The 24,732-nt window shown below is 44.8% G+C and overlaps 1 protein-coding gene across 1 annotated transcript in view; it reads right to left on the bottom strand.

The window, feature by feature from the left end:
- The window catches only part of COMMD1 (copper metabolism domain containing 1), a 118,241-nt gene that overhangs the window by 67,783 nt on the left and 25,726 nt on the right, over window positions 1-24,732 (bottom strand). The window contains exon 2 of the mRNA XM_056568018.1: window positions 4,781-5,062. Within this exon, the coding sequence (XP_056423993.1) occupies window positions 4,781-5,062 (282 nt within the window). The remainder of the gene's footprint in view (window positions 1-4,780; window positions 5,063-24,732) is intronic.

A 24,732-nucleotide genomic window follows, 5' to 3' on the forward strand; every position in this document is an offset into this window, starting at 1 on the left:
TTCTGAGACATGGACCATGTGAGTCTTCACAAGGGGCCTGGATTGCTCTAGTAAGTAAGTTTGGCAGTATGGGCATCCTGGGAGTTGTGGTTTTGAAACAGTGCACTGTTTAGGGAACACTGCACTAGTGTCTGCTCGCAAGCCAGGCCTTTTGCTGACATCAGGGCAGTTTTGTGACACTGAGTCTGTGAAGACAGAGTGGGCTATGTGGACTGGTAGCGCTGATTCAGCACACGCATAGTGTTTCCTCTATCCCCCAAACTGCAGCCAATAAAATCACAGATGTGGTCACTGGTAAAAGTATTTAAAAGGTTTCTCCAGTACTTTAAAACTTGTGCCATAAGTGTCTGATTCTTGGGGGATATGTGAACTCTTTTTTTTTAACAACATATCCTTGGATTACCCCTTTAATCTGTCAGAGGATAGACAGAAGGCCACCATACACATTAGACAGTCTGACCGATTTGCAGAAAATTGCAGGTTCGGCAGACTTTACACTAATTTGTAAACAGAGAGGACATTGGCTACTGTGTATTGTTTCCATTAAATGTATTTCTTGTCTCCAAATATAAACATCAATGGATGTAAGAAAAGTATTTGCCTTACAAAACAAAGTTTTGCACGTTGTTCTTCAATTTCCAGGAATTCAGGTTCTAGTCACTTATGTGACCATCTAAACACGGGAATCTTCTAAGTGACATCAAGACTCTGCTGAGGAAAAGTATTCACCCCCTCCTCAGATGCCTCCTTAATACAGCTCTACCCTACTGAATGGGTTATAGTAATGCTGAAGAGCTTTAAAATGAAGGGTCACTTACTGTTTTTTGCAGGTTTCTTTGTAGTGTCTAGGGGGGGGGGGGGGGGGGGGGAAGAGATTTATCAAAACCTGTCGAGGAAGAAAAGTTGCTGAGTTGCCCATAGCAACTAGATCGCTTCTTTCATTTTTCAGAGGCCTTTTCAAAAATAAAAGAAGCAATCTGGGCCTTCCCTCTGGACATGTTTTGATAAATCTCCCCCGTGGATTTTTATAGTTTTATTCATATTGAGCTCCAGCACGTAATGGAAACCGGTAAAATTAGTAAGACAAGGGCGGGTCAGGGGCGGAATATTGAAGAAGCAGGGGAGCAGTAAGTGACCCTTCATTTTAAAGCTCTTCGCTTGCACTATAACCCAGTATACTAGGTTTAGTGTGTGTGAACCAGTTGTCAGATTCTCTTTAAAGGGGTAGTCCAGTGGTGAAAAACTTATCCCCTATCCTAAGGATAGGGGATAAGTTTCAGATCGCGGGGGGGGTCCGACCGCTGAGGCCCCGGCTCGCTGGCCAGATAGCGTGTGTTGACCACCGCACGAAGCGGCGGCCGACATGCCCCCTCAACACAGCACTATGGCTGAGCCGGAAATTGCTGAAGGCATCGCTCCAGTTCTGCCATAGAGTTGTATTGAGGGGGCATGTCAGCCACCGCTTCGTGCGGTGGTCAACATGCCCCCTTCCCGCGGGCTGCCGGGGCCCCATACAGGAGATCACAGGGGGGCCCCAGCGGTCGGCCCCCCGCGATCTGTAACTTATCCCCTATCCTTAGGATAGGGGATAAGTTTTTCACCCCTGGATATCTCCTTTAAAGCACAATGTAATGTTAGACAAAAAGGACACACAAAAAAATAACCATATAGGAAATACATAGAATTTCTAACCACTATAATGAATGCTTTCTCCACTGACAGTTGTAATAAATTACAACCAAAGTCTTCCTATTATTATATGTAGTTTATTACCAATAGGGGAACCTTACATGCTAGTTAATTTCCTCAGAACTTGCTTACCGACTTCTTTTTAGCTCAACTGCATTAAAACAGAGCTGTGATCTGTGACTACTGTCTGGCTAAAATGACTACAGTGAGTCTGAGGTAGTCTGAGACACCCCTCCTGTCTTATCATTGGCTCAGGCTGCTGCTCTGTCCCTCCCCCTGAAGCTCTGCCTTATCTGATTGGCTGCTGTATATAACACAAGCAAGTCCACAATAAGCAAAGAAGAAATGGAGCACTCACCAGGTCTTGAAGGACAATTCAATCTTCTTCATATGTTGTCAAGCAAGATGAAATAAACACGAAAGGGAGAGCGGACAGTACAAACAGGTGGGGGAGACCTCGTGCACGAACACGGACAGTCGCCCTTAGCCTCTCCCCCACCTGTTTGTACTGTCCGCTCTCCCTTTCTTGTTTATATGTTGTCAAGCAAGATGGAATAAAGAAGCTTGAATTGTCCTTCAAGACCTGGTGAGTGCTCCATTTCTTCTTTGCTTATTATGGACTTGCCATTACACTTTCCTGATGTGAGCACCGGGAAGGTCTGACAGAGTGTAGCGTTAGCCGTTTAGTGGATGGCTACACAGCAGTGACGGCACCTTTCTGTTTAAGGACTGTATATAACACAGGTTTGCCACAGCCTCACCAGAAAGTAAGTTCACAGAGCCCAGATTTATATTACAGCAATATTGATAATGTAACGATTACTAAACTGACATACTGAGATGAATAAGTCTTAGTGGGATCCAGGAGAGTCTCTATAATACCAGAAACGCTAAATTCCCTCCCCCCAAAAAATATTTTTAATGTAATAGGTGTGGATGATTTCCTTCCATTAGGCACAGGAAGAGCAAACAGTCAGAAACAATTTCCTGCTCATCAGATTTATTTCTCCAAGCAAAATGTTTTATATTTTTTGATAAGAGTTACGTGCCAAAATCGTGTGAGAAAACATTGACCCCAATACTAAGCATCTACAGTGTTTATCTCTAGTAGCAATTCCTAACGTTAAAAATACTTTACAGGCGTGTTACTGACCATTCGTAGAGAAAAATGGTCTTTCCCCTTCCCAGACCTTTACAGTGTTGTAATGGTGTGGTGAAAAATGCAAATATACCCACCAAATCATGACGAGAAATGTTCTGACTCCCACTTATAAACGTTATGGCTTGGGTTCCTTCAAGTTTTTTTCTGGCTCAGCAGAGTTCTCAGCCACCTACCATGCAGGATACAGCAACCCCACTCCATTTAAGTGAATGGGTTGTGCAGCAGTTTCCTACAAAAATGATGCTCCTGGCCACTTTTTTTGCGTAACCAGCTACGTCATTCTGAGGCTCAGTAAAGACCCTCCACAATAAGTAATGGATGGCATGATCTAGCAATACACCATTATTTACTATAATAAGAAAATCCCTGAAAACATGATCCCAGGCAGTAGATTTCCTGTATGTATCTGGCCAAGAAGCAGACACTTAACTAGGGAATGTTCACATTAGCTAACATTTTCTTATTGAGAAATCTATTACCGAGATACCTGTTTCAGAGATGCTCATTGTATCAGCCTCCATTCCCAATAGCCGATTTTGCACAATGGTGGCGGGGCCTGTGTAAGGAAGTTATCTGAAACAGTCGTAGGGTTTGGCATCTTATGGCTTATCCAGACTACTTTATCATGTAGGTGTCTGCTGCTGATTTTGTTAATGCTTAACTATTTTGTTAGGATGTGCACTTAGTTATTAGAGTTTCAATTTTCAGCCTGTACCTGGAACTTATCCCATGCAGTGTCAGCCTTTTTGAGAGTCACATGCACTTTATTTATATAAAGCTTCTCCATAGGCATAAGGCCGCCCCTGTGTTTCAGTTTTCGCAGTTTTTTGTATTTCTTGTATGTTCATTGCCAGTTATGGCTCATGCAATTTTTAATGCACTTCAATACAGAATATACATTTTTATATGACTTTTCGTGCCACAATTAGTTTTCTTTGTAGGTTTCAGCTGTCATCCAACAGCTATCTCCGCCGCCCACTCCATGACCATGCATGTGTGGCAAAACATTCAAGTTTTAATTCAAAGAATAATTAAAGTGGTATTCCAGCTTTTTGTACCAAGTAATAATCCCTGTGATTCCCAGTTCTGAATTTTTTTATATTTATGCCCCGAAGGTTTAGCATTCCTCTGCACTATGAATTACTGTAGTCTTCAGCCTTTCCCAGCTTTCTGTGTGGCACGAGACAATGCGTCACAAAGTCAGCTGATCACAGGGGGGCTTGGCTTCTTCTCTAGGTCACATCTCTACGTTCTGCCATGCCATAGTTGAATGCGTCCCCTGCTGTCACGTGATCTTAGCTCAGTGTGCAGATAGCAAAAAGTGTTTAATGGTGGTACAGCCAAATGTAGGAGATGGGCCGCACACCTCATCGGGGGGCTGGCTTTTTAGGAAAGACAAGAAGCAGCCAAGCCCCCTGTGATCAGCTGACTTGCGACTCGTTTTGAGCCGCACAGGAAGCTGGGAAAGGCTGAGATGTCAGTAATCCATAGTACAAAGGAAGGCTAAGCCTATTGGGGCATAAAAATACAAAAAAAAGGGTACAATCCACCACAGTCAGGCAATACATCTAAATTTACAAAATACAGAACTGGGCATAAGGGGTACAAAAAAACTAGAATACACCTTTAAGCCGCTGCCTGACACTCTGGCAGAGACATCATAAAGGGTTTTACATAGAACAACAATGGAGGACTTTGAACAGGATACCTAGATACTAAATAGTTAGCCATATAAAAGAGGGCATTGTAAAAAAGAAGTATAAACAGTACAATGCAAACATCATAATAATGCTAAATAAGAGGCTGGCTAACAGATAAAGGAAAGGAAAATACGATGCACAGTAAGTCTGTTTGCAGATCCAAATATCAAGATGACGCATCACACCTGGTATTGTGTGCAGGACATTGAGAGGGGCACGTGGTCCTTACCTGGTCTTTTGTTCCAATCTCCATCTCTACAATGGCAGCGGAGCTGTTTACTTGGTCCACGTGTCTGGACTGTGATTTTACATCTATCCTCCACTTCAGGCTCTTAAGGGTGCTTTCCCATCTGCTCTGGTTGATCACACTTTCCCGAATTTTCTTCTTGTGATTCTTCCAAAATTTAGCAATGACCAGCGATTGCTCTGCAGTGATTCCTCCTTGTTTTTTAGTCTGTGCCGTCAAGAAGGCGTCAATTTGGTTTGTGTCCATATCTGCAGACACAATTGACTGAAAAGAAAAAAGACTGATCAGCATGGTGCATTAAATATATGTATGATATATGACAATGAGCACCAAATAAAGTCAAATAACCACAAGCAAAGTCCTGGAGCTTATATCAAGATGTTGAAACTACTATCTAGAGAACCATTTCATAAACTGAACCTGTCTTGCTAAGATTTCATTGAAATGTTATAGAGCAAGAGGAGCTGAGCAGACTGACATCAGATTCAGTATAACTTGTAATTTAAGTATTCAAATCCCTACCCATTTTGGGGTTATTAGTCCAGAGGGCGGTCCTAAAATGTGATCAAAGCCCTCCTTGAATAAACCTACCAGGTGAATACTCGGCATTGCCTGGTCTTCCTACCGAATCCTTGTGGGAGAGGAAAAGAAACAAATGATGCTCTCATCCTCATATCCCATCCCTTGCACTATTCTCTGCCCCTGCCTGCTTGACAGTCGGCAGGATGTTTAAAAGTCCCGGGCAATCTCTGCAGCCCAAGGATAATGCAATGAGGAGTGGTACCTGAAGTCTCAGACTCATATTGGACTTCAGAAAGAAAACACCCTTTAAATGAGGGTTTGTTACAGTTAAAGGGGTACTCCGGTGGAAAACTTTTTTTTTTATTTTTAATTTTTTTTTAAACAACTGGTGCCAGAAAGGTAAACAGATTTGTAAATTACTTCTATTAAAAAATCTTAATCCTTTTTAAGAACTGTCCAGAGAAAATCCCCATAGAAAACATATGCTGCTCTGGACAGTTCCTAAAATGGACAGAGATGTCAGCAGAGAGCACTGTGGTCATGATGTCAGCAGAGAGCTCTGTGTTCCAAAAAGAAAGGAATTTCCTCTGTAGTACTCAGCAGCTAATAAGTACTGGAAGGATTAAGATTTTTTAATAGACGTAATTTACAAATCTATGAAAACCTATAGCTTATGCCTCTAGGACCTCACCAATGGTGCATAATGGTGTGGACAAAGATAGATGTAACAGCGTTTATTCAAAAATTGCTTTTAATTCAGATATAAAATGTAATATATATATATATATATATATATATATAAATAAAATGGTAGCAAGATATCAAAATAATAGCAAAATATCACATTACACTGGCATTGGTCTAATGAAAATCTCACTGGGCCCTAGTGAGGTATCAAAAAATGTGTGAATAAATATTTAAATAAGTCCATGAATCTGCAGATAAAATAAAAATTAAAAAAAAGACTTCCGGTTCCAGCGCCATGCAGTGAGGACCCACGGAGAGCTAGCTCCCGACCCGCACACCGTTCCACGGCTCTATTTACCCGCAAACACCGAGGCTGCAACCTCTCTGGCCAAGACTACGGGTGGCTAGCTATATGGACAAGTTCCTGCTGCCTATGGGGCGCACAGATTCCAAGAAACGGAGGCAGAAACCCGGGGGGCTCCCGCGGCAGCACGCGCATCATGGCGGCGTCCCCCGCCTCCAGCCGCGCTACTTCCCTGTCCCCTTCTGAAACGGGGTCTATAGACGGAGGGCGAAGACTTTGACCTCCCACAGCTGGACTATGCCAGATTGTCGACTGAAGTGGCTAAATCGATTGCCCCTAAAATACAGGAAGCCATCATTGCCACTATCCAGACGACGCTGGCCCAATTGCAACAGCAAGCAGCACAGCATGAGACCCGCATGGCGCAGATTGAAGACCGGGTGGGCTCTTCTGAAGACACCACTTCTAACGCGGTGAGCCGAATTCTCACTCTAGAGACTGAATGTAAAAGACTCAGTGACAAGGTCGAGGATCTGGAAAACAGGTCCAGACGGAGCAACCTGCGGATCGTAGGGTTTCCTGAGACGGTCCCATCCAGAGACCTGGCTATATCTGCGAAATTGCTTTACCGAAGGCTCTGGGCCTGCCGCGGCCCTGCAAGGTGGAGAGAGCCCACCGTCTTGGCCCTGACCTGCGCGCCGCTCGCGAGCAATCTACACAGCCGGGACTTGACAACAGACCCCGACCCCGCCAGGTAATTGTCAAATACCTGGATTTCACTGACAAGGTCGCCATACTGCGAGCATTCCGCTCAAGGAAGGGTCCTTTGATATTTGATGGCGCGAGACTTTTGATCTTTGGCGATTTCTCAGCGGAGGTCTCTAAACGGCGCAAATTATATGCCCCTACTTGCACCGCTCTACATCGCAAGAGTATGCGGTTTGCTCTCCTCTACCCGGCCCTATTGAAGGTCTTCTACCCGGACGGCACGCAATCTACCTACCAGACCCCTGAGGAAGCATCGATGGCTCTCCGGGCGTTTCTTCACTCACCGACTCGACACCATCTTCCCCACCAGGGAATGGTGGACACCAACTGCGACTGCCACCTGACCCTCTTCGCCTGGATCGCATTGACGCCCCGGTCCCTCACACGACTCGGGCCCCTGAGGAGGACTCATGGCACTGCTCGCAACATTCCCGGGATTGGCAGCTCTCTCCGAGAGGCAGTAGGAACAGGGGACCGGCACCGCCTGATCAAGGTTGAACTGACGCACATTACCGGGACTGTACGGTACTTTTTCACTGTCTGAGTTGTCCTTTTTCCTTGGAACTTTTACTGAGGGTTGTGGACATGTTCCTCTGATTGTGGCCTATATTACCGTTTGATTTCACCCCTGGAGTCCTTCGGTCTGTCACACTGGACACTGGTTCCAAAGTTGCGGGAGGGGGGAGGGTTGGGGAGGGATGGGGGGAAGGTGGTCTTTCTTTGTTTGATCTTATGCTTTATTTCCTTACCTGGCTGTTTTATGGTTATGTTTAGGGGAGTGGGAGTCGAGGGGGGGGGGGGGAGGGGGGGGGGGGAAATGATGACACATTTAACCTCTTGCTTATTCTGCATTCTGCGGTTACTATATTGGGTTGGTTGAGGGCTTTCACCTTATACCTTGCTTAATGAACTGGGAACAGGACTTCCAGACTGGGGGCGTTTAGTATACGTGTACTGGTTCAGACGGGAAGGAAGGGGCCACTGGGAGGTATGGGGGGCCATACACCCTTCCGTTTGACACATCGCATGCTCCTTCACGGGATGTTTATTGTAACGGTAAGGATTGTCTCCTCGGGGTATAACTCAAGAGGGATTGGGACGTTTGGGGATGACAGCCGTCATTTTACTGCCGTGGTTCTGATGGGTGGATATCCATTTTCTACTTGTATACCTTTCCACAGGGGGGAGGGGGTGCGGCTCTCCGGTGGGTCTCTTTTGTATGGGAATAGAGGAAGTCTAATAGGCAGGGAGAATCCAGGAAGGAGTGGTTTATTCCTGGTGTCTGCGAAAGTTTGATCCCCTTATTGCGGGATAGTTGGGGGGGGGGGGGGGGGGGAGGAGGAGGGCCAGGTTTGTTTTAGTAGTTTAGTTTCTTATTTGGGTTTTTATTTCTTTTCCTACGGCTATCTAAGTGTACTAGAAATGTGCATTGTTACTTGGAATGTAAAGGGTCTTAGATCCCCTCAGAAGCGAAGCATGGTCCTACGGCACCTTAAAAGAATGTCTGCCGATATTGCCCTTCTCCAGGAGACACATCTTGACAAATCTGACTATTTCCGTATGTGCAAATGGTGGGTAGGGAGAGTGGAAGGCTCACCAGCGGTGAACCACAAAGCGGGGGTTTTGATATTATTTCACAAGGCCTTTCAAGGGGAGGTGTTACGGGTTTCCAATGACGAAGAGGGATGCATTTGCTCTGCTACTATCAGGACAGCTTCGGCAGATATTGACGTTGTTAATGTTTATGGTCCTAACCATGATACTTCCTCCTTTCTAGACAGTTTAGAACGACGATTAGACACTAGCGCTGTGTCTTTGAAGGTGGTGGCTGGTGACTAATGCGGTGATGCATGACCTGGAGGACCGACGTAGCAACCGACCACATCCTCCTATACGACGATCAGGTGACTCTCTTTTGACTGGGTGGGCGACCCGGACTGCTCTCATGGACGCATGGCGAGTGCTGCACCCCGAGGCGAGGGAGTTTAGTCATTACTCCCATGCACAGGACTCGTGGTCCAGGATTGACTACTGCTTTCTGTCTGGCTCGTTGCTCCCAAAGGTGCAGCGCTTGACCATGGAGGACATGGTGATATCTGATCATTCCCCTATTTCATTGCACTTGACTGACTTCACTCCCCGGGGCACTGATTTTATATGGAGGTTCCCTTCCGGATTAGCTAGGGATGAGCAGTTCCAATCCCTGCTTAAGGGATGGTGGCTTGAGTATGCTGCTGACAATGCGGCACACGCTTCTTCCCCCCCAATTATACTGGGATACGACGAAGGCTGTCTTGAGAGGTAGGGTTTTGGCCTATACGGCTACGTTCAAACGCAAAGTACATGCTCAGATTGCTGCTCTTGGGACTGCCCTTAGATCAGCCTATACTGCCTTTGTTGCCGCTCCATCTCCAGTCACTAAAGAAGTCTGGCAAGCGGCTAAACTGGCCTATGGCACGTGGCTCGAAAAGAGAGACAACCTTCATAGGAACCAGTTTGAGGCGTCACTATTCCGACACGGTAACAAACCTGGCCGACTGTTGGCCAGGTTTGCGAAGGGTGCGATGCCTCGATCTCAGATTCCAGTTTTGAAGGATCATTGTGGCACGTTGCACAGGGATCCAAAAATAATTTCGGATATCCTGCGCTCGTACTACAGTGATCTCTACACGCGGGAGCCCTCACCTGCTCCAACGTCTAGAGATTGGTTAGGGATAGCAAACCTGCCTACTCTTTCTACTGATGAACTCTCTCACTTAAATGCTCCTATCACGACTGATGACTTGCACTCAGCAATCAAAGGGCTGGTGGCTGGGAAAGCGCCGGGACCTGATGGGTTCACCGGCGACTTCTATAAGATTCTAAAAGGGGAGATAACTGCTCCTTTGCTGTCCCTATTTAATTCATACCTACAGGGCGCCCCCATCCCGCAGACAATGAACACGGCGTACATTAAAGTGTTGCCGAAGCCTGGAAAGGACTGGTCATCCCCAGATGGCTATCGCCCGATATCCCTAATCAATATTGATTTGAAGCTTGCTTCAAAAATTCTGGCAGACAGGTTGGCACTGATCCTAACCAGGATCATCTCGCCACTCCAGGTAGGATTTGTTAAAGGTAGATCGGCAGTGAGCAATATTCGCAAGGTCATCTCTGTTTTTGACGAAATACATCTTCGCCCGGCTGCCCACCCCTCTCCAGCTCTGCTATCTATTGACGCAGAAAAGGCCTTTGACCATGTACGCTGGGAGTGGATGTGGTCGGTCTTGGCGAGGATGGGATTTGAAGGTCCTTTTCTGGCATACCTACGCTCGCTATATTCCTCCCCGATTGCTAGGATTGCCACTCCAGGATTTTTATCCTCGCCCTTCTCCCCGCATAAAGGTACCAGACAGGGGTGCCCCCTTTCCCCGTTACTTTTTAACCTGGTCATTGAACCTCTCTCCAGAGTGCTTTCTTCAGTGGAAGGTATTGAGGGTATTAAAATAGGAGGACAGGAGCTCACCCATGCCCTTTTTGCTGACGACTTGCTTCTTTTCCTAGACGCCCCTAAAGAATCCCTACCACTCATCTTTGATCTATTATCTGACTTCGGGACCGCATCCGGTTACAGGGTCAATATCTCTAAAAGTGTACTGCTTGATCTGGCTCCTAACCAGTGTGCTCTCAGGGAGGCTGATCTACCTTTACCCATATCATTGTCCACGGATTCTATTAAATATTTGGGTCTGAAAGTGGGCAGGACGGCCTCATCTCTGTACTCCTTAAATTTTCCCCCATTGATTCAAAAAGTGGTTGCTGAGTTGAGACGGTGGGAATCGCTGCCTCTCCCTTTATTAGCCCGAAGCCATTTACTCAAAATGTTGAGTTTTTCGAAATTATTATATCCCCTACAGACGATTCCTGTCTTACTACCTCATCGCGATGTCACCTTGCTCAACTCAGCCTTCTCTAGATTCCTGTGGGCCGGTAGACGACCCCGTATAGCGGCTAGAAAACTGATGCTACCTAAACACAAAGGGGGCCTCAACCTGCCGGATATCAGGCATTACAATGTGGCCTGCTTATTCAGACATAGCATTGACTGGCTCAGACAGGGGACCCAGTTTTCTGACACGACTATCGAGGCCGCTCTATTGGGACCCTGGAATCTCAGTGCCCTATTACATACCAAATTTGGGGCGCTGCCCTGTCCCATTAAACATAGCGTCATTTTACGGGACACCATTGCCGCCTGGGAAATAGGCCGGGCTGCAATGACTCTTCCCTTCTCTTTAAGCAAACATATGTCGCTATGGGGACACCCAGAATTTTTGCAAGGGATGGACAATAGTATGTACCATAGATGGAGGGAGGTTGGTATTCTCAATGCTGGACATTTGTTCCATGCCTCAGAACCACGACTGCTCACTTTTGAGGAACTAATGGCTGCTTATGGGCTGCCTGGTAGTCACTTCCTTCCCTATTGTCAGATCAAGAATTTCCTTTTTTCTAGACTACGAGACTTCACACGAGAACACTCCCACACCTCTTTTGACGACTTTATCTCCTCTGATAGGGCGAACCACTCGCTGTCTGCCTTATACAGATACCTTAATAGAAAGGGTGCTGAAGCGCTACATGATTCTTTGTTTCGATACTGGGAAACTAAATTGGGTGAATGCTCTCTCACACTACCGATCCTGGAGGGGTGGTCTGGGGTGTGCAAGGCAGTGGTGTGCGAGACCTGGAGGGAAACGCAATACCGAATCATGCATCATGCCACATATGGATTCTCTTTTCCGCGCACGCCGGACCACCCTGATAGGATCGATAATTGTCCCAAATGCGGAGAATATAAGACGGACCTTCTTCATGGTCTACTTACTTGCCCACGCTCACAAGACTTCTGGGGAGACTTGGTCTCGTTGTTAAATAGGAAACTGAACTTATCCCTCACGTTAGACACTAAACTCATAGTATTACATATAGCTCCTGACGACATGACCATTCCGCTGCTTATCCATATGCTGTTGTTGGTGGCGAAGAGATGTTTACTGTCCCACTGGTTGACGCAGGACGTGCCCACAATCTCAGAGGTTTTCTTACAGACAAAAAAGTACTTATTTTTTGATGTCACAGAGTTGGGGAAGACTAAGGACAAATCGGCCAAGGTTTTTTTTTAAAAAATGGAGGACATTTATGACAATATTCCTCACTGACGATGAGATAAGACGGATCATGGTGGTGTTCCGGGACACTACTTGGTACCTCAACAGGGAGATAGCAGGTACCTTGAGGAGACTCAAGGTCCACTGATGTAGGGAGCGAGACAGAGTGGGGCCACTGTTTGTTGCACTGAAATGGAGGTGGGATGCCTGGATGGACCATGCTTCGTACTGGGGGAAATGGTTGATGCCTGCATAATTCGAACTTCATCTTGTTTACATTTCCTATTGCTGGAGGGAATTCTGTTGTTTAGGGGGGAGGGTTGGGGTTATTTTATGAGACTTGCAAAGAACGTATAATGTGTGCTCTAATATTATTGTTTGATTGCCTCGGACACTGCCCGAGTGTTGTTGGAAAATTTGGAAATTTAATAAAAATATGTAAAAAAAAAATAAATAAATAAAATAAAATAAAAAAATACCAATATAAAAATAAGTCCGTAAGAAACGTATGGATATTTTAACATAAAGTCAATGAAGAAATTAATAAAAAAGTTGATGAATGAATGATACGGAGTATCTCTCACCACTGCTTCTGGCTTGGTCTGTTGTAGTGGATGGATCGCAGCCTCATAATCCCCATGTGCCCCAATGAGTGGAAGAGGGGCACAGATTGATAGATATCCCTTAGCAGCCCCGTTGGCAAGGGGGCGCAGATGTTGCGTATCGTGGGCTCCGATGGCAGGGGAGCAAGCGGCAGTTGCAGCGCTCGGGACCTCGTTCGCTTACCGGATCGCTGCTCGGAACGAGGTCCCGAGCGCTGCAACTGCCGCTTGCTCCCCTGCCATCGGAGCCCACGATACGCAACATCTGCGCCCCCTTGCCAACGGGGCTGCTAAGGGAGATCTATCAATCTGTGCCCCCCTTCCACTCATTGGGGCACATGAGGATTATGAGGCTGCGATCCATCCACTACAACAGACCAAGCCAGAAGCAGTGGTGAGAGATACTCCGTATCATTCATTAACTTTTTTATTAATTTCTTCATTGACTTTATGTTACAATATCCATACGTTTCTTACGGACTAATTTTTATATTGGTATTTTTATTTTTATATTTTTTTTATATTTTTTTTTATATCTGCAGATTCATGGACTTATTTAAATATTTATTCACACATTTTATGATACCTCACTAGGGCCCAGTGAGATTTTCATTAGACCAATGCCAGTGTAATGTGATATTTTGCTATTATTTTGATATCTTGCTACCATTTTATTTATATATATATTACATTTTATATCTGAATTAAAAGCAATTTTTGAATAAACGCTGTTACATCTATCTTTGTCCACACCATTATGCACCATTGGTGAGGTCCTAGAGGCATAAGCTATAGGTTTTCATTAATTTACATTATTGTTGCCGGTGGGGTCCGGCTTTAGCTTTAACTGCCTCGGTCCTTCTGTTGTGAGCTGCACCTTACTTTTTTAGTAATTTACAAATCTGTTTACCTTTCTGGCACCAGTTGATTTAAAAAAAAAAAAAAAAAAAAATGAAAAGTTTTCCACTGGAGTACCCCTTTAATGTAGCTCTACTATAATCTTGTATGTCGATGACATCTAAGAAACATGTGTACCAAATGTTATTGAAATATCTCCAGCCATTTGGAAGTTATGCTAGAACATACATAAGTACTTGGACAGATAGATCTATATAAACAGTGATGGCTACCAATCACTCATTAGGACCACCCTTTGCATTTACTACCTCTAGTACCTGTGCTGTATTCATGTTGCCGACTCTGCTATTTTGACTACACTTTGGTCTCTGCTCTCAAACTGCCGATCCAGGTTATTCAAGACAACAAAAAGAGTGTTTTTTCTGCAGTCAAGTCCACACCTGTCAGGTCCACAGAACCTCATAAACCAGTCCAGGACCTGAGAGATAAGGAGAATGGTGTTTCGTCACTGTCCTGCATGGTCTGCGATGCTGCGGAGAGCTGGAAACAAACATTACTGGTGGTGGCCATGACTGGTTTTTCAGTCACACAAGAGAAGTTCGGGTGACCGTGCCCCCTCCTGTAAGTCCAGCTTTGTTGACAGCTTGAGTGAAGAGCTTTTCCCATCACCACCATCTTAGCACGAGGGGGGCACAGGGAGCATGAACCAAACCGCTCTCTCTGTGACTAGAAAACCAGTCACTGCCATCGCCAATGAATTTAGTTTTCAGCTCTCTGCGGTAATGGAGGAAGTTATGGTGAACGGGTTATTCTTGACCCGTCAGAAGCCCTTTTAAAGGAAACCTATCTTTTAACTGAAGTCTGCATTTCTAAATGGCTCCGTATTTAAAGTGGCACTCAACAAATGATCTACCGGTCAATTATGTGCACCAGGTGACCAATTGTTTGCACAGGTGCAGAGATGCCAGTCCAGGGAAAAGACCTGGTATTACATAGAAAGTAGATTGGAGACATCTCTTGAAATGTAGCATTCAATACTATCATCTATTAACCAATACAATGATCAAACTATAAATCCCTTCTATTGCACTGGGGGAAATTTGAGAGCAAACTGGCCTAATGGATGTTGAAGTGTCAATCTAGTAGAATATATATAATTTTATATAATATACATTTTATATATATATATATATATATATATATATATATATATATATATATATATTTAATATATAAAAAAAATTATATATATATATATATAATTATTATTATTTTTTTTATTACATATATTACACATATACACACACACACACACACACACACACAAAATACATACTTCCAAAACACATAGGCCCAGATTTATCAAAGAATGTCTACGGTAGAGATATTTTCCCACGTTTATTTGGGTGGTGGGTATGTCTTGCGTGCATCTTATTCATCAAGCAGGTGCAGCAGGATGATGAATTTTGCGCAGCTCTGCTGTGGTGGGAAAAGCTCTACCACATACACTTTTTCTAGACACTTGTGAGGGAGGGAAGTAGACACTTTCCCGGGTCCAGTATTTGGCAGGTTAGATGTTTTTACTTTCACAGAGCTGCCAGGACATTTTTACTTGCATTTTGGACGCTACAATCAAATTTGATTGCGGTGTCTAAGGGGTTAAAGGCGGGCATCACCGTGATCAGTCAGGTCTGGCATTAGAGATGGGTCCTGGTGGCAGATAGCTGCCAGGACCACCCAGCTATGACCCGCGCTCAGCTCCTGAGCATGTGTCATAGAAGGGGAGTGGGACGCTGTCATCCACAAGAGGTTAAAGGTTGAATTGCGGAAGGTAGAATTTATTCTCACGCCTACTGGTAGGTTGTGTAGCTTTGTGCCTAAAAAAGTACCTTTGCGCACAAAATAGTGACTTTTGACAAAAGTCGCAAATGATAAATACATGACCACTGCATGGTCAAAAAGAAAACGTTCTACAGGTAGGTGTAAAAAAAAAAAAAAAAAAAGTGAAACTCTATATCAAAAGGTGCATAAAAGTCACTGAATATGCTGCTTGCACCTGAACTGCGCCAAAACATAGACAAAAAAATGCTCTAAAAGCAATGATAAATCTCCCCATAGGCCCAGATTTATCAAACTGTGTGAGAGAAAAAGTGGATTGATTTCCCCACAGCGACCAATCACAGCTCAGCTTTCACTTTACCAGATCTCGTTAGCTGAGCTGTGATTGGTTGCTGTGGGGAAATCTCTCCACTTTTTCTCTCACACAGTTTGATAAATCTGGGCCATATTGTATTCACCCAATGTGCAAATGGTCGCAGTCCTTTCGCGGAGTACTTGTAAGGCAGTTTCTCAGATTCGCTCTATCAGGAGCCTTTAAAGGGGTACTCCGGTGGAAAACTTTTTATTTTTATTTTATTTTATTTTTTTAAATCAACTGGTGCCAGAAAGTTAAACTGATTAGTAAATTACGGAGCTCCAGGGACCGCCACCCCTCTCCATATATCCCTATGGGAGAGCCGTTCGGCAATCTTCCGCTCTCCCACATGCACGGGGCACGGGGAGACGAGGCTCTGTACAGACGATCGCGGGGGGTCACAGCGCTCCGATTCCCCTTCCCTCCCCCCGTGATGTAAAACTTTAGTTTAAGTTTTTCTGTAATTTTGGGCACGAGACTTGTCTTCTTAAATATATTAAAAACATTTAACAACCATATTACAAAAGGTTGTTAATTTTCATCAGTAACAACATTCTATCTATTTATCTCTATCTATCTATCTATCTATCTATCTATCTATCTGACAGCAGTGCCCATTTATAATACACTCAGGTGAAAGCGGTGTTGTCATTTTTCCCTGACCTATCAGAAAGTCAGACCTAAACACATTTAGGGACGGCCATGCATAGGGTTAGGGTAGTGTAACCCCTGATCTTAACCTCATGCACTGCCTTTGGCTGTCCAGGCATGCTGGGATTTGTAGTTTTGCAACACCTGGAAAGCCACAGTTTGGAAATCACTGGTATAGAGCCAACTCCAGTGGGGGAAAAAAAAAAATGTTTTCAAATCAACTGGTGTCAGAAAGTTAAACAGATTTGTAAATGACTTTCTTTTAAAAAATCTTAATCCTTCCAGTACTTATTAGCTCCTAAATACTACAGAGGAAATTCTTTTATTTTTGGAACACAGTGCTCTCTGCTGACATCACGAGCACAGTGCTCTCTGCTGACATCTCTGTCCATTTTAGGAACTGTCCAGAGTAGGAGAAAATCCCCATAACAAACATATGCTGTTCTGGACAGTTCCTGAAATGGACAGAGATGTCTGCAGAGAGCACTGTGGTCATGATGTCAGCAGAGAGCTGTGTGTTCCAAAAAGAAAACAATTTCCTCTGTAGTATTCAGCAGCTAATAAGTACTGGAAGGATTAAGATTTTTAACAGAAATAATTTACAAATCTGTTTAACTTACTGGCACCAGTTGGATTTAAAAAAAATAATAATAATAATAATTTTCCACCAGAGTACCCCTTTAAGTTGCCAGTTCCTTCCGCGTTCACCTGGGAGTGAGAGCTCACTGTGTGAGCGACGACTACATTTCAGGAGGAAATGGCAACTGGCAACTTAAAAAAAAAAAAAAGTTTACCTCATCTGGTAGCTCTTTCAAAGACCTTTCCAACGATACCTCATTTGTCAAAATTGGCCCAGCCATTCTCTTGTAATTGCCACCTGTAGCAGTAAGCAGCCATGTCATAAAGACTACATTTCCCATGACTCCCTGCACCAGCTTCCTGTTAGCTGCTGCTCTCTCCCCTTCCTCTCCCTCACCCCCCCCCCCCCTAGGAAATTATAATAAATTGTAATAAAGTGACGCCCACAGCTCCTTCCCTTGTGGTCATCTCCTCCCATCCTCCCCCTCCCAGCTCATCAGCCCTCTCCATGTGCCCACTAGCCCACTGATCCACCCATCCATGTGCCCACTAGCACAGTGTTTCCCAACCAGGTTGCCTCCAGCTGTTGCAAAACTACAACTCCCAGCATGCCCGGACAGCCTTCGGCTGTCCGGGCATGCTGGGAGTTGTAGTTTTGCAACAGCTGGAGGCACCCTGGTTGGGAAACACTGCACTAGCGGTGTCACAAGAATGCTGCAGCACTACGCAAATAGCGTAGGGCTAACGTAGGCAGCGATAGGAGCCTAGCGTTAGCCCTACGCTATTTGAGTAGTACTGCGCATGCGCAGAATAAATTAACTTTGGGGGAGTAGCCGACTCCGGGCGGGGAGGCCGGCACAGCCCGCAGTGACTCATGGGAGCGATGAGTCACCGGGCGAAGATGGCGGCGGATCAAGAAGAAATACAGGCCGAGCGTCATCAAAAGACCCAGCTTCCGGCTGAAGAGAAAAGCGAGGAGAAGACCAGGAAGAAGACCATATGGAAAACGTGCGTATATTAGAATGTTATATAACTTTGCCTCTTGCTACAATTCCCCCATAAAAGGTTAGCTCCGGAGTACTCCTTTAAGGGCTCCTGATGGAGCGAATCTGAGAAATTGCCTTACAAGTACTCCGCGAAAGGACTGCAACCATTTGCACATTGGGTGAATACAAATATATATATATATATATATATATATATATATATATATATATATAATTAGAGATGAGCGAACTTACAGTAAATTCGATTCGGCACGAACTTCTCGGCTCGGCAGTTGATGACTTTTCCTGCATAAATTAGTTCAGCTTTCAGGTGCTCCCGTGGGCTGGAAAAGGTGGATACAGTCCTAGGAGACTCTTTCCTAGGACTGTATCCACCTTTTCCAGCCCACCGGAGCACCGGAAAGCTGAACTAATTTACGCAGGATAAGTCATCAACTGCCGAGCCGAGAAGTTCGTGCCGAATCCAATTTACTGTAAGTTCGCTCATCTCTATATATAATGTTTTGGAAGTATGTATTTTGTATTAATTTCTACATAAAAGCAAGTTCATAAAGAGTTCTGCTGTTCTGAGTGGGTCTATTGTTGAATGGACTTTTTTTTGGGGGGGGGGGGGGTTTACACACTGATTACACCCATTCTGTGCTTCATCATCCATACCAGTTGTTGCTGCTGGCAATATGTGGGCAACGGGATCACAGTACAAAGATAAAACCATTGAGGCGATTACTTGGGTGCAGGGCACTGCCGAGCAGTATGAAAAGGTCGGAGTGCTGCCAATCCTCCCGCTGGTACACACATTGCTATCAGGTCAAGTGTCTGTATAAGAGACACTACAGCCTCAATGCTTTTCCTCTTCACACAGGCCGACACCGGGGAGCGAGGAAGGAAGCCTTCCTACAAGCCGGGCCTGTTGTCAGGAAAGGGTTTAATAATAGAGCAGCCTTAAGATACATCGGCCCGAGCGCCGCGCACTCAAACCTTTTGTTGTGCACAGTCGTGGAAATGTACCAAGCTGTTCTGTGCCAGAGCGGACGGGATTATCTTTGGTTAAATATTTTCTGTGTCTCTGCCAAATATTTTCTTCCATCAATGAAATCCAATTACAGCCCCTACTGAAAGCAATGACAATGAGAAAAGTTTTCCGCTCCACAAATCTTTTCATTACATTTACAGGTAAGAAAAGCCCCGTGTTTTACACGTGTATACAATACACAGCTCTCCTCACACCCTGCATTCCCTGAATACTAATTGCTGCTTTTCTTAGTACCATTCACTGTGCCATCAATCTGTTTTTAGGGTGCGTTCCCACACGGCGTATACGCAGCGTATTTCATGCTGCGCAAAATTTACGGCAGCAGCGGAAAATACGCCGCGTATTCCTTGCTCACTATACACACAGGGCTTTCCGGCGGCAGCCCCATGCGTGTAGTGAGTTTTGGAGGCGGAGCCGTGCGTCAGTGTCACGACGGCACATGGCCCCGCCTCTAAAACTCACTACACGCATGGGGCTGCCGCCGGACAGCCCTGTGTGTATAGTGAGCAAGGAATACGCAGTGTATTTCCCGCTGCTGCAGTACATTTTGCGCAGCGTGAAATACGCTGCGTATACGCCGTGTGGGAACGCACCCTTAAGGAATAAATTGACAACTGGGTGTAACCGTTCCCTTTGTCGACAGGGCGGGTCACTATAAGGCTAGGTTCACGCTGCGGAATCTCCAGGCAGAAAATTTCTGCCCGGAGAGTCAGAGTGCGGCCAGCGACGACTGTCAGAGAGTCAGAGTGCGGCCAGCGACAACTGTCAGAGAGTCAGAGTGCGGCCAGCGACGACTGTCAGAGAGTCAGAGTGCGGCCAGCGACAACTGTCAGAGAGTCAGAGTGCGGCCAGCGACAACTGTCAGAGAGTCAGAGTGCGGCCAGCGACGACTGTCAGAGAGTCAGAGTGCGGCCAACGACAACTGTCAGAGAGTCAGAGTGCGGCCAGCGACAACTGTCAGAGAGTCAGAGTGCGGCCAACGACAACTGTCAGAGAGTCAGAGTGCGGCCAGCGACAACTGTCAGAGAGTCAGAGTGCGGCCAGCGACAACTGTCAGAGAGTCAGAGTGCGGCCAGTGAAACAGTAAGACCCAGTTAGTATATTCTTACATTTCCAAGAGGAACAACAGAGGAATGCCAAACACAAATCTAAGAAAATACTTGGACTGTGGGTACTTACTAAAACAGACATGAGAGGAGGACTGACATATCGTCTTATGATCAGGCAAACCCCTTTAGAAAACAGGTGTCAGGGGAATGAGCTGATCGCCCCGGGTCTTGTTCATGACAATCCCAACAATTAGCTGCTTTTGCGGGTGGCATTGTGGCGGATATACCTTGGGGTGTGATGTAATACGGTGATGGTGGACTGTAGCAGTAAGTAGTGCAAGCAGTGAGCCATCCTTTACAAGAGGAACACCGGTATTTTTTGGCCATATCATGCACCCTCACAATCACTAGACCTACAGCATCATCTGTTTCATTTCAGCACAGCTGTGTCCATGTGTTTCATACTGCTACTGAGCCATGTGATCACCAGACTGACCCACAGTAAATCAGAGTGCTTAATATATCAGAGGAAGTGGACAGTCTTTGGTCAAGCTCCCAGCTCTATCTGTATACTGCTGCTGCTTTCTCTATGGGACCAGGATATATATAGTAGTTATAAACCTCCCCTGAGGCTGTGTTCATTCATTGCTGCATTGTTTTCTGTTCGCAATTGAGCAAATCATGGTAAAACATAATTTTTAACAAAATTTGGAAAAATTGAAGCAAACAGCCAAAATTAAAAGTGGGAACACAACTTAAAGACTTCAAATCTTCATTAATCACCTCAGTTGTGATTATAGGTCAAATCCCTTTTGCCTTATGATAATATCTAAAAAAAAAAGAAAGTGCAGAAAAATCCCTTTATAGTGGATAACCCAAGAGGCACTGTCATTGTTAAAAACTTTTCATATATTGCAGGACTCATTATATTATGACATTTCACAATATACACCTGTTAACATTTTTTTTAGATTTTCACCTGAAATTCAAGCTCAAAATAGCCACCACTAGGGGTCGCCTGTCTTTTAGCCAGACAGACTAGTCTAGATTTTATAGCATACTGGATACCGGCCGTAAAGCATACCAGTATCCAGTATAGGAGATTTCTATTGTGTATGCAAAACTACAGATAAAGGATGTGTGGACATGCTGGGAGCTGTAGTTTTACAACAGCTGGAGGCAACACTGCTCTAACAGTTATTTACAAACATTGAAGCTTCAGTTGTTACTAAACTACAACTCCCAGCATGCTTAAATAGTCAAAGCTTTCCTCGGACTCCTGAATGACAAAGAAGTTGATCAGACATTCAGGAGTCTGTGAAAGATGAATGACACACATAGTGACAGCTATGCTGATTAGCATCCAGCTTTACTAGGAGAAGATAAAACAGATAGAACATGTATTCATAAAAATGCTGAACTTTTATCTAAAAATCCTTGCACAAATTTTATAAAGATCTATTCTTATATTTATACATTTTATCCTGTTATGAATTCACCATAATGTCTTCTTATTACTGCAGGCAAGCTCCAAGCATCTTCATCTGACACATGACACAGCATAAAACCAGAGAGGAAAGGGTTACAGAGTAGAGAGTACTGATTGGCTGACTGCACAGGCTTGCTCCTGTGAGGGAGACAGACTGACACGCCCCCTCCAGCCTGCACAATGAAAAAGTAACTCACCAGCAGATAAATGCTTATATCTCTGGATATATAGGTCCGAGACACATAAAAATTATATGCACATGATCAGGATTGGGTCCTGAGTAACATATCACTTTTTTTTCTTTTTTTGCACTATGACAGGTACGCTTTAAAGGGGTACTCCACTGGAAAACATTTTCTTTTAAATCAACTGGTGACAGAAAGTTAAACAGATTTGCAAATTACTTCTATTAAAAAAATCCCAATCCTTCCAGTACTTATCAGCTACTGTATAATACACAGGAAGTTCTTTTCTTTTTAACACAGTGCTCTCTGCTGACACCTCTGTCCATGTCAGGAACTGTCCAGAGCAAAAGAGGTTTGCTATGGGGGATTTGCTTCTGCTCTGAACAGTTCCTGACATGGACAGAGGTGTCAGCAGAGAGCACTTGTGGTCAGGCAGACAGGAAATTCAAAAAGAAAAGAACTTCCTGTGTATTATACAGTAGCTGATAAGTACAGGAAGGATTTGGGATGTTTTAATAGAAGTAATTTACAAATCTGCTTAACTTTCTGGCCCCAGTTGATTTAAGAGAAAATGCTTTCCAGTGGAGTACTCCTTTAAATGGTCGTTGGTTTTGGACTTCATGGAGGCTATGCTGAGACAATGTTGTTATCATTCCAGTTAATAAGACAACAACACTAGGACATGTGGCTTCAAATCCTCTTTTTTTCCCCCTCAACATCACTATTATAAAATGTTACTAATAAGTTAAAATTGGCCGCTATTTTTCTCACTATCGGCAAAATATGTAATAAGGAGCTGTATTAGCAAACATAACCTTTGGGCAAAACGGCCACTGTTTCAGGAGCAAAATTACAATGTTTTTCTAAGTTTATACCAACATACCGTATTTTTCGCCGTATAAGATGCACTTTTTCTTCCCCAAAACTGGGGGGAAAAAGTCGGTGCGTCTTATACAGCGAATACACCCCTATCGCGGCGGTCCCTGCGGCCATCAACGGCCGGGACCCGCGGCTAATACAGGACATCACCAATAGCGGTGATGCCCTGTATTAACCCTTCAGACGTGGCGATCAAAGCTGACCGCCGCGTCTAAAGGAAAAGTGACACTAACCCGGCTGTTCAGTCGGGCTGTTCAGGACCGCCGCGATTTCACCGGGGTGGTCCCGAACAGCCCGACTGAATAGCCGGGTTAGTGCTTACAGGACACCGGGAGGGACCTTACCTGCCTCCTCGGTGTCTTCTCCGTTCAGGGATCCCCTGTATGGCCGGCGCTCTCCTTCCTCGTCATCACGTCGTTGCGTACTTGCGTCGGCGTGCGTAACGACGTGATGACGGAGAGCGAGGATACCCGGCCGGCAGCAGAGACGTTTCGGAGCGACGGGGACACGGCGACAGCGATGGAGCGACATCCAGGGCAGCGGTGACGGGTCCGGAGCGGCGGGGACACGTGAGCATTACCTCCTATGCAGTGGTCTTCAATCTGCGGACCTCCAGATGTTGCAAAACTACAACTCCCAGCATGCCCGGACAGCCAACGGCTGTCCGGGCATGCTGGGAGTTATAGTTTTGCAACATCTGGAGGTCCGCAGATTGAAGACCACTATTGGGTTCAAAATCTTTAATTTTTTAGATTTTGCACCTAAAAATAGGGTGCATCTTATACGCCGGTGCGTCCTATAGGGCGAAAAATACGGTATACAGAATTTTTTTGCCCCCGTTTTGCATCATTACCAGCAGAGTCTGCAGGATCTGTGTCTGTGGCTACACTCATTCTATGCAGGCGAGAACACTTACCGTCAATACACCTTTCGGTTCAGTATTCTCTGTAGTACTGCAAACCTCTCCGATCCCACATGACTGCCCACAACCTGACCACCGCTATTCAGTGATGTGGGATCTGCAGGATGTTCACCTGGTAATACAAATAACTGTGTTGGAAACAAAAAAGTACATGAGAACTGCCGTCGATACACAACTTTAATTTCCATAGGCCCTTAAAAGGAACAGGCCAGTGTAAAAAAATAAAAAATAATCCCCTGGTAATGCCACATTATCAGATTTTTCCATGAAAAAGCCCTCGCACTGTCCTAACACATGATCCTGCTGCATACATTTAAAATAGTGCCCACATTTTTTTCCTGAATCCAGCATATTCAAAAAATTAAAATAAAATTATATTCTGCTGAATTGACAAAAATGTTGTGTGGAAAGAGCCTTAAAGGGGTAGTCCTCCCCTAGACATCTTATGCCCTATCCAAAGGATAGGGAATAAGATGTCTGATCACGTGAGTCCAGTCTATGGGACCCCCGCGATCCTGGTGCAGCACCTAATGTTCTGAAAATCCCTATAGATAGGTGATAAGATAAGAAGTCTAGGGGCAGATTACCCCTTAGAAAAGGTTATCCAAGATTATAAAAAAACATAGCTGCTTTCCTTCCAAAAACAGCACTACCCCTGTCCTCAGGTTGTGTGTTCAATTACAACTCCACTCCATTCACTTCAATACAAATGAGCTGCCTTAGGCTGGGTTCACACCACGTTTTTCAAATACGGTAACCATATACGGTTTTCCGCAAAAAAAACGTATACGACCGTATCCGAAACCATATGCATAGAGAATGCATTGTAAACCGTATTCCGAATGTTGTGTACGGTTGGATCTGTTTTGCCTCGGATACGGTTTTGCCGATTTTTCAACCGTAGGCGAAAACGCTGTCGACCACGTTTTTGCCTCCGGTTGAAAAACCGTATGCGAACCGTATGCGGTTCTTTTAACATTGTTGTCTATGAGAACCGTACACAGAATTTCAGAATACGGTTGCACACGGTTTTTCTAATCCGTTTTTGGAGTTGA

The sequence above is a fragment of the Hyla sarda genome, chromosome 3 (genome assembly GCF_029499605.1).
Source record: "Hyla sarda isolate aHylSar1 chromosome 3, aHylSar1.hap1, whole genome shotgun sequence".
Taxonomy (NCBI): Eukaryota; Metazoa; Chordata; class Amphibia; order Anura; family Hylidae; genus Hyla; species Hyla sarda.